A 15,761-nucleotide genomic window follows, 5' to 3' on the forward strand; every position below is an offset into this window, starting at 1 on the left:
TTGGAAAAAAAAAACAAAAGAAATTAAGTATACAAATAAAATAATAAAAATGAAAGGAATGTCTGTTTCTTTTCAAAATTAACAAATATCAGTTTTATTTTATATTTGCCTACAAGAAATGAGAAAGAATAAGAAAAAAATTATTCCTTGCGAATGGTAATTTTTGTTAGGAATGATAAATAATTCAATGTTCATCTTCATTACTTGGTCACCATTCAAATCGTAATTTTTAACACTTAAAAAATATAAAAATATGGATTTCTTGCAACAAAAGATGGACTAGTTTTCAAAATTTATAGAATTTTATGATTTTTCTATCCTGTATTTCTTTCAATAAACTTTTGGTACAAAAATAAATATTTAGGTAACGTTATGGAAATAGCTAAGAATTCCCTTCTCTTCTTTTGGTGATGGTCCATACTGCACCCATGATTCCATTAACATCAAATCTTGACATATCTTTCTTAAACATACGAGTATGTATTGTTCTAAAACACAAAAAACAAATGTGTGTACAGATATTATCATCTCGATAATCTCCAACAATAAATAAATAAAATATTGGCCATACTTCTAGTCGGGTGGAGCCAGTTGGTCATCAAATAAAAACTCGAAACACTTGTCTTTGGCTTCTGTTCTTTTTCCCTATAAAATGGCAACAAGTATGAACGTTACAACCACACTCGCAAACAAAACAAACTCTTCTTTCAATCTTATAACCACAAACAATAATGTCAAACCATCTTCAAGACCCCTTACCCAATTACCCTAAGCCGGTTTTAACCGAAGAAGAGCAAGAAATCGACGAGAAAATGGTGAGCTTGCAAGCAGAGAGTATCGTCAACACCGTGGCTTTCCCCATGGTTCTCAAAGCTGCCTTGGAGCTTGGCGTCATTGACAAGATCGCTGCAGCAGGCAACAACATGTGGCTCTCACCGTATGAGATAGCCCGTAGTCTCCCTAACAAACCCACCAACCCGGAGGCGCCAGTGTTGCTTGACCGGATGCTGCGGTTACTCGTCAGCCACTCGATCTTGAAGTGCCGTATGATAGAATGTAAAGAAAACGGCCGAACCGGAAATATGGAGATGGTATATGCAACCGAACCGGTTTGCAAGTACTTCTTGAAAGATAGTGATGGTTCTGGTTCTCTTGGTTCTCTGTTTATGTTGCTCCACACCGAAGTGTTTTTCAAGACTTGGTACGTACTTCATTATTCTGTAAATGAGTTAAACCGAGTTGGTTCGGTCCTCACCAATACAACGAATGTTCTTTATAAACATGCTTTAGATTTAGGGAGTTATAGGCGATTTATTAAAAGTTTCAACTAAAAGTTTAAAAAATAAATTCGGGGGCTAACATTTTTTAATTTTTTTATGCCTATGTAGTTTTTTTGAAACATTTTGGGAGGCCTAAGACACATGTTTCATTCGAGTTTGTCCGTGACAGGCCCTGTTAAACCAATCATAAACGAACAGATGCATATTACTTTCTTTTTCTTTATTCACAGGACAAACCTTAAAGATGTGATACTAGAAGGAAGAGATGCATTTAGCTCTGCCCACGGAATGCAAATTTTTGAATACATTAATTCAGATAGACAATTTGCTGAAGTGTTTGATCGTGCCATGTCAGAACCTTCCATCATGATTTTGAAGAAGGTTCTAGAAGTTTACAAAGGATTTGAAGACGTTAACACTTTGGTGGATGTTGGAGGAGGAAGTGGCACTACATTAGGTCTAGTCACTTCCAAGTATCCTCATATTAAGGGAGTTAATTTTGACTTACCTCAGGTTTTAACCAATGCTCCATCTTATCCAGGTACAAAAACTACTTAATAAATTTGATTAAGATATATGATGAAGTGCCTCTCAAAACTTTTATTTGTTTTTGTTTAATTTTTCCAATTATAGGAGTGGAGCATGTCTCTGGAGACATGTTTATAGAAGTTCCAAAAGGAGATGCAATATTTATGAAAGTAACTATATATATGAATATAAAACTTGATATCTTTGAGTTTTGATTGTCTAATATCTCTAATATAATGTTGTTAATTTGTTGATAGTGGATACTACATGATTGGTCGGACGAGCTTTGTATAAAGCTTCTAAAAAATTGTTGGAAGAGCCTACCGGAAAATGGAAAAGTGATCATTGTAGATTTGATTACACCAACAAAACCAAAGAGTGGTGACTTTTCCTCTAACTATATGTTTGGTATGGACATGTTGATGCTAACACAATGCTCAGGTGGTAAAGAGAGATCGTTTTCGCAGTTGGAGAATTTAGCATTTGGTTCAGGTTTTCTTCGGTGTGAAGTTGTTTGTGGTGTCCATTCATATTCTGTTATCGAATTCCACAAATAGATTTGGAATCTACGGAAAGAAATGATGGGCCAACTGAATAAAGGATGAGAATTGGTGCTTATTTTAATGATTTTATTGCATGTAACATAGTTTTATGGTGTTGGCTTGCTCAATTTTCTTTTCAGCCTGTGGTGTTTGCCAAGTATTAACGGAGTGTAATGACTCTGATTGGTATGAAAGTGTGTTTGCATTATGTTTGCAATTGAAAGATTGTGTCCTATGCTTAAACTTTTGTTGGGAAATCATGTTCCTTGCCTAAAAGCATTTTAAATTATTTAAGCAAATGGATACGAAAGAATCTTATTTTAGTTTCTTTTTTGAAGGTTTTCAAAATGATGTCACTTAAAAATCGATTACAAATTTACAATACTAAATGGAACATGTATACTTGTGTTAATACAACCCCTTTCCTGTTCTCTGGTGAAAAAGGAAGTGGAGAGTAGGGATGGACAAAATATATGTAAATTTTGATTCAATTGGTTATTCTTTTCGATTCAAACCGAAATCTGGATGTTTGTAACCTCACACAGGCAAGAAAATATTAATATTCAGTATCCACAAGAAATGAAGCAAATAAGAAATACTAATCTTTTTAGTAATCATATACGATCCGATTTGTTATATGTATATTTTATACATATCTTTAAAGAATGATATATATATATATATATTATAATTATTCTATTTGATGTAAGTTTTAATATTTTTAAATGAATTTTTATTTTAATAAAATAATTTTATTTTTATTAGCATTGAATTTTTATTTATTTTTGATTTTAATTGTATTTTATGGATCGAATCGGGTATATGGTTAAATATATGAAATATCTGATATCTAGATCCCAAATATCTATTTAGCTAGGAATCAAATTAGATTCTGATATTTTTTGGACGAAATGGATTCTAAAAAACTTGGATATTCGATTCGTGCTCACTACGATTGGAGAGGGTAGATGCAGTCTTCGTTAGCTTTGAGTTGTATTTGACTACACTTACACGCGTCTTAATACATGTCACTAAGTGTCAATTGAGATTTGAGAACCTTGACTACAACATGTGTTTATTGATTTGTGATCTACTTCACGTTTCCTACCAACAACGAGAACAAATGACAAACCATCTACCTACTCAGGCTCAGAATTTGCTTGCAGGTTTTGGTCTCGACATTAGTTCAAGAAGCTCATCACTCGGTCTGTCTTTTAGTGCTAGTTCTAGGTAGTCTCGGGTTGTCCTAACTCGATCACTTTTGGATCATTGCTTAGAAATTCATAGGTTTTTGATAGGTTGGTGCCATAGAGCGTCATCATCGGTTTGCTGGTTTCGTACTAAGGATAACTGGATAAGCGTCGTCAGTTCCTAGTTCCTGCTGTATTCGTGGTAAGAGTGTCATTGATCTTATAACTAGGGTTCGTATTCAAAACGTCTTCGGGGAACAGGGCTCGTCTGAAGCGTTGTCAGGAGACTATGGTCTGTGTTCAGGGGCAGTCCCGAAAGAAGTGGGGCTCTAAACAAATGAAAAAATGGGGGCCCTTCTAACATAACTGAAATTTTAAAATTCATGAGCAAGAATTTTTTTTTTAAAACAAAACAGAAAAAAAAACTAATTCTCAAACAAAAAATTAAAAAAAACTGTAAATGTGGGAAGAGAAAAGATTTATTTTATGTAAGTTCCACTAAATTCTGTTGTTCGATTTTATTATTTATACATATAAACATTTTTTTAATGTTTCAAAAAAAAACAAATTTTTTTTTAAATGGGGGCCTTTTAATAATGGGGCCCTAGGCCCATGTTTCAAATGGCTCTCCTCAGGGACGCCCCTGTCTGTGTTTTATGGTGTCGTCGATTCCCTAGCTCTTTATGCGACTGAAGATCAGATTTTAGCATTGAAACTATAAGTTGTCGTTTACCACTTTTTCATCATTTTGAGTCTCAGAGAACTAATGTCCCGACTTTCATTTTCACTATGAATATCTACAATTTAGCACAAAAACAAGTTGTTGATTTAGACGCCAAATATACTCAAATGTTTATATGGTAGTTAAGTGGTGTTTTATTGACCATCATATGGACCTACTTACCATATTATGGGGGTTAGATGACACATTAAAATTATTAGTTTCTACATTAAATTATATACATAAATCTCATTTTATATAAAACGGTTGAACCGGAAAGACCGAAAGGGTATGTGCCATGGCGAAGCTACATGGAGTAAGGGTGTAGCAGTTGTCCAATATAGTATTTTTAAATTCAGTGTAATTCTTATAAAATTTCAGTGATGCCTCTCTTTTTTATTTTATACTTATGTTAGTAGTTTTCATTTCTGCACTGGATCTTTTTGTTTATACTTATGTTAGTAGTTTCATTTCTGCCCTGGATAGTAACAAGGTCTAAATCCACCAATGGCCCATATGCAGCCTTTTGAGTATGTACATCAATGCATGTTTTCATATGGACGGTTTAGTTCGTCAAATCCATTCTTTAGTCTTATGCATATTCTTCGACTAGGTTGGTTCATCGGTACTAGCTCGAATTCCACTCTTCTGATGTGCCTGTGTTGAATATTTGTTGCAGGATGGATGAGATATTAGCAATGGTCGGGGAAGAAATTTGACCCACCTTCTAAAGTTTGAAAGCTATTCCTTAGTGTGCCGTCTGGTTAAGTTTCTGTGACTTTAAAGCTTGACTGCTTCTACAAAGCTCTAAGTGACTTAAGAGACAGAGGAAGAGATTTTTAGAATCTTAGCTTTGTTGAAATTATATTGCTATGTTTTGTTTACTGGAAACCATAGGTTGTAATCTTATGAGATTTCTATTATGAGCAATTTTTCTTTACTAAGTATACAAAAGATTCTGACTTGCAATAATCATGATCACGAATATACTAATGATTAATTCTACATGTCTAGTAGGAAATCTCCGGCTTCTTGACAATAGAGGCCTTCACAGTTCTCAGAATCCTGACCAACTACTAACTCATACCCACCCAAAAAAAATAGAGACATTGGATGCACGAGATAGATACATATGAATGGGGACTATTGGCCAAAAACAGAATAATAAGATGGATTCATCAACAGTTAGAGCGAGAGACATTGTACCCTGTCTGGAATATTCTGAGGCATTGGAGCTATAGTAACATGTCTTTGTGGGTTTAACCTCAGTGAACTCACGGTCCGGTCCGTAGATGAGGATGTTGGGTGGAACTTCGCAAAACGATTGATCACTGCAAACTTCTCTAGATCCTGGACTTCCACGATCAAATCAGCAATTGTTGATCCGTTCTGTAGTCTGCAAAAAAAAAAAAAAAACAGATGTTCATGAGATCAAGCCGCCAAAACGAGTACCCATTAAGAACTAAAATCAATTACTAGAGAGAGAGAGATAGGCATGGTCTTTATCAAAAAAATAAATAAAAAATAGGCATGGTCTTTTACCCTGCAAAGTTAGTATCTAGTTTCTGTGAACTGCTAATGAAATCTTCAGCAGCTTTGGAGATGTACTGGTCACTGATTGTTTCAGTTTTCCTTCTCTCAGACACCCTACACAAGAGTGGATAAGTTTGTGTCAATACATAACCTCAAACTCTCCAGCATTTCAAGGATAACAGTACATATACTTACGGGTTTGATTTGTTCTGGGGCAAAAGGCATTCGTTCCTATCAGTAAAAGTGAAGCTACATGCATCTCCTAGTGCACCTCTTGCAGCAGTATATGCAACAAACTCATAGTTTGAGCTAGCAATCAAAGATATTACCCTAGCAGGAGGCGGGCGAAATAGTTGTTGCATGAGTTGTGTTGAATATATAAGCCTTCTTTTTGATCTCATTGGTAGGCCATCCTCAAGTAAATTCCCAAATTCCACCTGTGAGAACATAAGCCATCAACGTAATCAACAACATTGGATGGACAAAGAGGCAGGCGAGAAAGTATGTAATGAGGAAACTCACCTTTTCAGCAAATTGATTAGTTGCTCTGGCCCAATCAACCTCGGCCTCACTGTAAAGAGTATAGTAGATTAATACGGTAATCTATATGAAAGATTAAAAATCAATATTAGTGCTCATAAGCCACACACCTGAGAGTCTTAAGCCTCTGGGAACCATGCATGACTTCTTTATTCCAAGATAGAAGCTCTGATGTGGCGGTTTTGCGCTTCTTTGGTTTACCAACCTTCAGAAGTGTATCAGTTGCACCATGAGGCAATGACTCAGATGAGGGAATCTCCACTCCTGGTGCGGAGCCTGACATTTGCTGCATATTAAACTGCTTTGGAGATTGAACATTATGTGAGCCATCAGCCGAACTCCCAACATTAGAAGATTTTTGACTTGTTGGTCCTTTTTCAGGGGTAATATGAAGTGAATTTAATGGCTGCAAATAATTCATAGAAAACTGCACATTATCAGGTGAGGGAGCTGATTGAGATGGCGGAGCCAGCTGTAAACTAAACCCCTGAGAAGCAGATGACTGACTATGACGAAATTGACCACCATTTTCCACAGAATGCTCCTCCGGCTGGTCCACCTTGTGAAGAAGCTCAAGCATAGTCTGCCTGCACAGGAAAAAAAAAAAAATCAGAAAGGCAATTGCAAGCAAATAGTGAATAAGAATTATTCAATGACCACAGTAAGAAAATACATCATCCCCAATGAAAATTTGTGAAAACAGTACTCTGCTAGTTAGTTGACAAACTAAACCTTTTCAACCCAAAGGAAAAGTACCTGACGAATTCTTCACTTGATTACACATATCAACGCTTCTGTCGGCTGAAGCAGATGTAGTAGGTGAATTTTCTGATCCTATGCCTTGTAAAACATGTCCCTGCCATAATGAAGCCAAAAAGAATGTTCAGAGGGATTCAGATTTACTAGAACAACGCCAAAAACCAATGGATAAAAACTTACCCTGTCAATTTGCATGTTCATAGGTGGCTGACTAAGAGACTTTGGCTGCCCAAAATAGCCTTGATTTCCTGCAGAAACTTGCTCCAGTGTGGGTGGCAAATGGGCAACTTTTTCTCGATAAGGCTCATCAGTGACACCAGTATTACCCATGGGATGATAGTGAAATTTGCGACTAATCTGACTGCCATCTCTATAATTCACTTGAGGGGTAGCTTTCTCCACAGAGTTATTACCCAAATGCTGTTGGTTTTCCTGGACATCCCTAGAAGCAGTAGTGGCAATGCCAAATCCATAGTTTGCCTTCATTTGTAGATTTTGGGTGAAGTGATTCTTCTGTTCAACAGGAGCAACTAAGTTTGGATTAGAAGCAGCCTTCCAAATACCAAATCTATCTTCAATACCCTCATTCGTTTGAATAGAGCCCGAATCACTCTGGAGTCTCTCACTTAATGCATTTGAAGCCTTGACACCAAGATTCTGGACCCTATTACCAAAGCCTGCGTCATTACTGGATGTTTCTGCTACAGCAGATAGCATAAGAGCACTCCAACCCCCACCTTTCAGAGGGGGGCATGCATCATTAAGGTCAGAACTACTGGACATCAGGTTTCCTGTCAAGCTCATATCAGTGTCGTTTCCAAATGCTTCCCACAAATTGTCATCCGAACCAAACAAAATCTTTTCTTCTGTTGGATCTAAGGCTGTCGACTTCTGTGACCCAGAAACATTTCCAGGCGCTTTTATATATGATTTTTCTGGTGGACCAGAACCCTTCATCTGGTCGAGTTTCTCCTGCGCTGAAACATTTCTCTGGCGTGGATCATCTTGCTGGAAACGTTCAAAATTTGGGCTATCATTTGAACCTGGAGCTGAAGTATTTGAGAACATCGCTCTCTCCTGGTATGTGGATCTAGGTAGCATAAAACTATCAGGCTGATTGGTGAGAGTGGAACCATGCTCCGAAGATAACCTGTTCATCTGAACGGAAGTGAAGGAATTTTGAGGTGCATTTGCCCCACCAAGAGGCATGCTGTACAAGGAAGGTTCAAACTGTAAGTTCGCCTGTCCGTGCACAGCGCCAAGCCCACTGGATGAAACTGCTGAAATGCCGGGGTGCATCCAGTGTGTATTTCCTGACACAAGATCAGGCTGCCAACCATTACTAGACGCATCCTGAAGAGGGATGCCATTTATCAAAAGGTGTGACTGATTATCACTTGAGCGATTTCCATTTACTGCATTTGAATTCAAACAGTTGAGCTGCCTAGCCTCCAGCTGTTTCTTATGAAGCTGTTGTTGAAGTTGATACTCGTGCATTTGCTTAACCATAACTTGCTGCTTTAGTAGTTGCATATCATTGAAAGTCATCTTCTGCCTTGGAAACGGCTGGAGCATGCCAGGCGGCTGGCTGTTTAATTTCTGTTGACCACCAAAGAAATCATAATTAACCGGAGATTCTCCTCCCATCTCAAACCTCATAGGAGTTTTATGAATGTCAGAAGTAAACCCTTTCGCTGATAAGTTATCTCTACTAGATTCTACACCCACTCCCAAAACAGTTGACCCATTCTGCAGTGCCATCCCATGGATGTAACCATTTGTGAGTTGCTGATTATCTTGCAATAGACCTCTGGAGTACTCAGACCTTATAGAAGGTTGCTGCTGCGTAAAATTCAAGGCATGGTGTGAATTTGAAGATTGCCATCTCTCTGGAATAAGAAAGAAAGGAACGTTTTAAATCTCCAGCATAAGCTAGATAGAATATAAGTGGACAAAACGCATACCAGGTTGTCGTGTGCTACTATAACTCTTGAGACTGGCAATACTGGATGGGTCTATACGCCTCTGGTTTCCAACTAAACCGTTACTGAAACTGGACCAGCTTCCATCAACAAGCTGAGACTGATGCTGGTCTTGAGATAGGCCTTCTTGTCCAAAGAAATTGTGGATCCTCTCTCCATATTCGTTCCCAGGCATAGATTTTAGCTCCTCAACTCTGATTCACTACATACCAAAACATAGGAGTACATTTGCTAAATCAGAAGAAAAATAAAATTACAGAATTGCTTTAAAATCTGGTGAATCCACTCGACTCGAGATCAAAATCAAATCGAAGCTCACACTAACCAAGAATTCAACCTCAAAATTCCTAGCGATAAACTTCAATTATTGAGTATTGTAAATCAATCTCACTTTCTAAAAATAAAAGTTTAGGGTTTCTAAAAAGGGAAAGAGAAAGATGTGAACTTACACACAAAGGGAAAGCCTTTCTTCCTCCAACATCGATTTTGAAATAGTACTGCGTTAGGGTTTCCGAGCGAGCGAGAGAGAGAGAGAGAGTGATCGAAAATTTTTCAACGGCGGGAGCAGGAGCAACGACTGCTGAGGTTCGGATCCGGAAGCGAGTTTCAGGCTCGGGTCCAAAGCAGGCGGCTCGTTTTACATTAGGAAGTCTCTTGTAGAGACAGAAGGTTATAAAGTTGGTGTAAGTGTGGGGCCCCAGTGACGGACCATTGCAACCAAACCCACCTAAAACGTTGAAACGACATGTAAACATCATCTCATAAGATACTTTCTTCAGTCGTTTTTGTTTAGACTTTTTACCGATTTTATCTTATAAGCCACAAGAAATTTTTGGGACAACGTTACATCAATTAAATAACGTCTCATGCTGTTTAACTGATCTAGGAATCTTGAATATAGGACTTCAATGGGGAAGCTCTAGAGAAGTTTATCAAAGAGTCAAGCATTCCACTTGTCACCGTCTTTAACAGTGATCCAAGCAACCGTCCATATGTTGCATCATTCTTCGACAGCTCTGCCACTAAGGTAACTTGTTATGTTTGGTTCTAGCTTTTGCATTGCTCTTAATTTTTAAACTCTTCTATGATCTTTTGGTTTTGATTGGTTGTAGTAATATTTTGAAATTCAGGTAATGATGTTTGTTAACGTCACTGGAGAATCAGCTGAATCTCTAAAATCAAAGTTCCGTAAAGTTGCTATACATCTTACAAAGGACAAGGTCTTTCTTTCCTTGTTGGTGATGCTGAGGGCGGCAAAGGCGCCTTGGAGGTTAACTATTACATTATTTGTCTATATCAATCATTTTCTTATGCTATAATTACACATCACTAAGCATAGTTTGTTCTTTGGTATAACAGTACTTTGGAGTAGAAGATAGCCAAGTTCCCCTTGTCATTATCCAGACTCCTGATAGCAAGAAGTACTTGAAAGCAAACGTTGTGGTTGAGGAGATTGAATCATGGATGAAAGACTTCAAGTTCTTTTCACCCACATTCTCGTGAATTTTTTTATTTAGAAAAGCTACGTAGAATCAATATAACCCGGCCAAGATCATATATTTTGTGGGCCTTGTGCTCATATATAAAAAAATCTATACCAAATTGTTGTTGTGTTATTGTGAATTTAAAAATAAGGACGTTAATCTATGTGTTTTTATCAAATCAGGGCCGTAAAGAAAATTTCAAAAAAAAAAAAGGACCTAATGCAAATTCACTTAGAGCACATGGCACTGAATATAACCAAACTTATTTTTTTAACGCTTAGTAATCAATCAAAAGTGTCCTTACAACTCTGGTCTGGGCCAAATAGGCCAGGAACTAAAACTCAAAAAAAAAGACACCAGTAGGAGGTATTTATAGACTAATCCCATACACATGTGGGTAAGAAATAAATTCAAAAACCCAAAAAGGTTATGAGAATGTGAGAATGAGAGAGTCCGACTCACGAAGCAAGCAGTTTTAAACCTCTCTCACTGTGATGAGAGTCCACCTCTCCCAAGACAGATAACATCTCCATCACAAAGAACCTATGGCTTCACAATCCAGTAACTTAAAGACTTATTGATCTTCATAAGACTTCTCTGAATACGGCGAGTCGGACAACACATGACCCGACCAATAAACGCCTTGATAGAAACCACCATGAAACAAGTAGCAATGCCTAACCACTCTGAAAAGAATGGATAACAAAATGAAAACGTAGGACAAGCACACCAGCGAAGTACAACAAGTCGCAGAAGCAAATCAATCTTAAGAGTCGACACCAAACTTAGAACCAAGAACTCAAACTAACTACCAACAACAAGGTCTTAACATTGATGGAAGGCAAACGAAGAACCTAAGCCGGCACACATGAAAAGTCCATAATGATTCCGTTGCAAAAGAACTAAGTCGGTAAGATCAGCGACATAGCTCTACCAACACCATCAAAACAATCACATAACAGATCTGAAAGCAGACCGCTGGATCGCCATTGTCACTATCTCAACACCGAAGGCCAAACTTCAAAGACCCAAGATCAACTTGGAAAGAGAAAGATGTACCGCTGCTTTGTAGGAGCTCTCAACAATACAACGCAGAAGATAGCCACAGTTGACAGAGACCACCACAAACTGGATACTGCAGAGGAACACAAAACTAGATATGGAAACAACCAGAGACCTCTCCCAAATACTCGAAGTACACTCCCCAGATCTGGCCGGACAACCACCATCAACGAGAAAAACTGAACATTGTGAAAACGAGAGGAGTGGTTGGGGCAAACTAGAGACCAAACCGGAAAAGGAGCCAACACACCTTCCTTGCTCTAGAGCCTCCCCCGGCGGTGGCGGAAGCCAAACCACCGGGGAGGCTGTGGCAGATCTGAGAACGAAGGTCTTGGCGGCCGGCTAGGGTTTTCTCTCAGGAATGAAAAAGCTTCAAATATAACCAAACTTAATGAACATGTCTCCTTTAGGTCGGGAAAGTTTCTGAGTACAAAAACATCTCAACCTATTCCAGCTGAAAACAACGAACCAGTGAAGGTTGTTGTAGCTGGCCTTGACGACATAGTTTTCAAGTCTGGAAAGAACGGTGAGCACATTTTAGAACTCTTAATATAATACCATTCGTTACGAATTTATTACAAAACAAAAACTGATAAAAAAAAACATCAAAATCTTATATGTCAGTCTTGATTTTGATGTTGCCCAAAACTATCCCTGATCTTGGACGAAGTGGCTTTGGCGTTCCAGAACGACTAAAGTATGATCGTAGCAAAACTAGTAAGCTTTCTGTTTCTTTCTTGTTCTCCATGTAAAATCCACTTTGATAATGATGTGTCTTAACGACAAATGTATGTGGTTGGCACAAGATGCTACTTCAAATGATATCCCAAGTGAAACCGTTGATGCGAAAGGCATCCGGACCATTTACTTCAGATCAGTGAGTGGAAACGTTCTAGCGTATGATTGTATGAAGGAGACAGGACAAAGGAAGACTTAATAAGCTTCATTGAGAAGAACAAGCCAACAACTTCTAATGTTGAAGAGACTACTACTACTACTACTAGTGTTAAGATTGAGGAACCTAAGAAAACTGATGAACCTAAAAAAAACTGATGCACCGCAAATGACGAGCCGTAACAGTCTTTTTTTTTTGGAATTTGAGTAAAAGTTTTATTTAATAAAATAAAGATTAAACTTTCTCCGTTTCAAAATGTATGATATTTTAGATATATGCACAATTAGTAAAAAAATAATATTTTTGTCTACAAATATCATTAAAATATAAATTAAAATATGTTCAACAGATTATAAAATAAAAAACAAAATATTATTGGATACACAGTTTTTAATAAAATAAAATAATTACCTAGAAAAATGAAAACATCTAACATATTGAAATATCAAACTCTCTAAAACATAATAGAGGGAGTAGTTATTTATGCTTTGTCTTTTTCTGAGTGTCATTGGAACTAACCAGCAAAAGTTTGATTTATAAAGCCTATCAATCATTTAGAGGCAAAAGTTTTGTCGATAGGGGTAAAGTAAATATATGAGAGATGGAATTTATCAGTTTACTATTAGCAAAAGAATGATAATATAAAAGGTGTAAGATATCAAACAAAGTCTCACATTGGAAGTTAGATGAATGAATGTCTAATATATAAAGAGATGTCCAATTCTAATTAGTACAAAGTCTTTTGGAAAGGAAACCAAAAATAAATTAATGCGGACTTGCCTAAGGTCCAAAGTGGATAATATCTAACTAATCAAACAATATAGAGTTGGACATTGATTTAATAAATCTCAACACTGGTATCAAAACCAGGTTGACGAAGATCTGCAAGTAGACAAAAATACCCTTCCAATAGGAAGTGGACCCTTCAAATCAAAAGAGGAGGTATGTGGCAGAAACAAGTCCGAATTATGGAACCTGTAAAGTTGTGGGGAATTAACATTCTCAAAGGAACGATATGTTGTGGAGACGTATTCTCAAATGAAGAAAAAGTATACGAGATGAGTGAGTCCTTAGTTTGAAGGAGAGAATGTGAGATATCAAACAAAAGTCTTACAATAGAAGTTAGACGAAGTAATGTCTAATATATAAAGATATGTCTAACTCTAATTAGTACGACGTTTTTTAAAAATGAAACCAAAAATAAATCCATGCAAACTTAATTAAAGATCAAAGTGGACAATATCATATTAATCAAACAATATAGAGTTAGACATGAATTTAATAAATCCCAACAAAATAGAATATTCGGCGGCACAATGAATCCTACTATATAAAAGGGACTAAATCCCTCCTTTCTAAGCCTTGCCACATAGACAAAATATTGTGAACCAACCAAAATGCCATGTCATTCGGACTAGGCTTGAGTTAAAAAAAATAAGCTATTTTCGGAGCCCATTTGACATATCTCGAAGCCCATTCCCGAGCCACTCTCTCATAAGCATAATATCGTGTTCTAAACATTCCGTGTTAAATTTTTTAAAACACTCATATCTTAGAAATAGTTTAGAAAATATCTTTATATAAATATTTTTTTCTTGAATAATATTTAATTATAATTTTTGTATTTTTTTAACTTTTATAATAAAAATATTGTTTTCAGATAGCAACAAAATATATATAAGAATTATCTTATTTTAAAATTTTTTGATAATTTTATTATATTATTTTAGAATCAATTATTTAATATTAATATAACATATAAATTTTATATGATTAAAATAAAATTCGCTTTTAATTATATATAAAATTCATTAAGGGTATTGTTTTAATTAACACATTAGCGAATCAGTTAGAAATTAATAATAAATCAATAACCTATCTAAAAGTCTAAAACCTAATAAAATATGACAAATAAGAAAAATTAACTAAATTTAATATAAAATAGAAATTTAATATTACTAAAATAAAATTCATTTTTAATATATATATATATAATATTAATTAAGAGTATTTTTTAAATTAATAAATTAGTGACTTAGCTAAAAATAAATCATAAATCAATGATTTAGCTAAAACCTAATAAAAACATGACAAATAAGCAAATTTACCAAAATTATGGATAATATAAAATATGATTGATTCTTTAATACAAAATTAAAATAAGAGTTTTGCTAAATCAAACATAAGTTTGCCGTATCGGTGTTACAAAAAAAAATCATTAATAGTGTCGTAGGAATTATGTATTTCCCATTAGCGAATAAAACTGAAGCAGAGATTATGGAGATTGATATGGGAGTTGAGGTAACAGACACAATTGTTCCCCCGCAAAGAAAAGCTTCTGCTAGACATCCTGGATAAATGAAAGAGACATATCTGGACTTAGCTTTCTGTTAATGGATGGTGAGTTTCCAATGCTGTTTGGAGCAAGGGCCGAATATACACGCACCAAATCACCACTGCAAGCGGAAGCTGATGGTTTGCTATGGGCAATGCAAGTGATATTGAAGTTTGGACACAGAGATATGGTCTTTCAATCGACTGTGAACAACTGGTTATACTCATTCAAAAGGAGGAAGATTGGTCTGCGTTGGATTCAGAGCTCGACGAAATACAGGCTGTATCCAAAGAATTTTCTGAACTTTCTATTGCTTATATTCCTAGATCTTTAAAATTCCGTACGAATAGCCTAGCAAAAGGTGTCTGATCACGCACATCTCGATTAGCTTTTGTAAACCCTTTTACACCAAGTTGGCTAGCCCCACAAGCTAGCATGAGGGTGCCAAAAAAGAGAATAAAGTTGAAAGTAAAACTAAATATTTCAATGAACAAATTTATTAGAAGTCCATATTTATGTGGATGTCTATATGGGACAAACAATTTTTTTTAGACAATTATAGAATATAGTCACGAAAATCAATCTTAAAATATATAATTAAAAAAAAACATTTAAACAAACCATCAAAATTTTCAGTATTACACCAAATAAGAATATAAAGACCAACTATATTCTCTTCATGTATAATGTGTTGTGGTAAGATTCAAAAAAAATTAACTTACTTTATAGTAAGGGAAAATTAGATTTTTAATTCCAAATTTACAGTAAAAACATAACATTTTATAAAACTAAACAATTGACATAATAGTACAAAAATATGAAAAAAATCAAAATACTATCCGCGCGTAGCGCGGACAAGGACCTAGTAGTAATAATAATAATTGTAACTAGATTTTGATCCGCGCTTTCA

General features: G+C 36.0%; 2 protein-coding genes across 4 annotated transcripts; one reads left to right on the forward strand and one right to left on the reverse strand.

Annotated features, from left to right (window-relative positions):
* The first annotated feature begins 655 nt into the window (after positions 1–655).
* Positions 656–2,607, forward strand: LOC106385991 (indole glucosinolate O-methyltransferase 1-like). Its single transcript, XM_048770360.1, has 4 exons — positions 656–1,201; positions 1,511–1,821; positions 1,914–1,978; positions 2,066–2,607. Exons 1-4 carry the CDS (start codon positions 732–734, stop codon positions 2,363–2,365), a joined length of 1,146 nt encoding a protein of 381 aa, XP_048626317.1. The 5' UTR covers positions 656–731; the 3' UTR covers positions 2,366–2,607.
* A 2,548-nt stretch (positions 2,608–5,155) lies between these two features.
* On the reverse strand, positions 5,156–9,710 carry LOC106451453. Of its 3 annotated transcripts, none has more exons than XM_048770357.1 (10): positions 9,525–9,710; positions 9,058–9,277; positions 7,274–8,982; positions 7,091–7,190; positions 6,842–6,921; positions 6,445–6,740; positions 6,317–6,365; positions 5,990–6,231; positions 5,804–5,908; positions 5,156–5,657 (listed from the first exon to the last, which is right to left on the reverse strand). In XM_048770357.1, the coding sequence occupies exons 2-10, from the start codon at positions 9,248–9,250 to the stop codon at positions 5,447–5,449; spliced, it is 2,985 nt and encodes a 994-aa protein (XP_048626314.1). In that variant the 5' UTR covers positions 9,251–9,277; positions 9,525–9,710; the 3' UTR covers positions 5,156–5,446. The 3 variants fall into 3 exon arrangements, with proteins under 3 accessions (XP_048626314.1, XP_048626313.1, XP_048626315.1); XM_048770356.1 differs by having other exon boundaries at positions 6,445–6,761; XM_048770358.1 differs by lacking the exons at positions 9,058–9,277; positions 9,525–9,710 and having other exon boundaries at positions 6,445–6,761; positions 7,274–8,692; positions 8,781–8,933.
* Positions 9,711–15,761: the final 6,051 nt, after the last annotated feature.

The sequence above is a fragment of the Brassica napus genome (assembly GCF_020379485.1).
Source record: "Brassica napus cultivar Da-Ae chromosome A2 unlocalized genomic scaffold, Da-Ae chrA02_Random_31, whole genome shotgun sequence".
In the NCBI taxonomy this organism is placed as follows: domain Eukaryota; kingdom Viridiplantae; phylum Streptophyta; class Magnoliopsida; order Brassicales; family Brassicaceae; genus Brassica; species Brassica napus.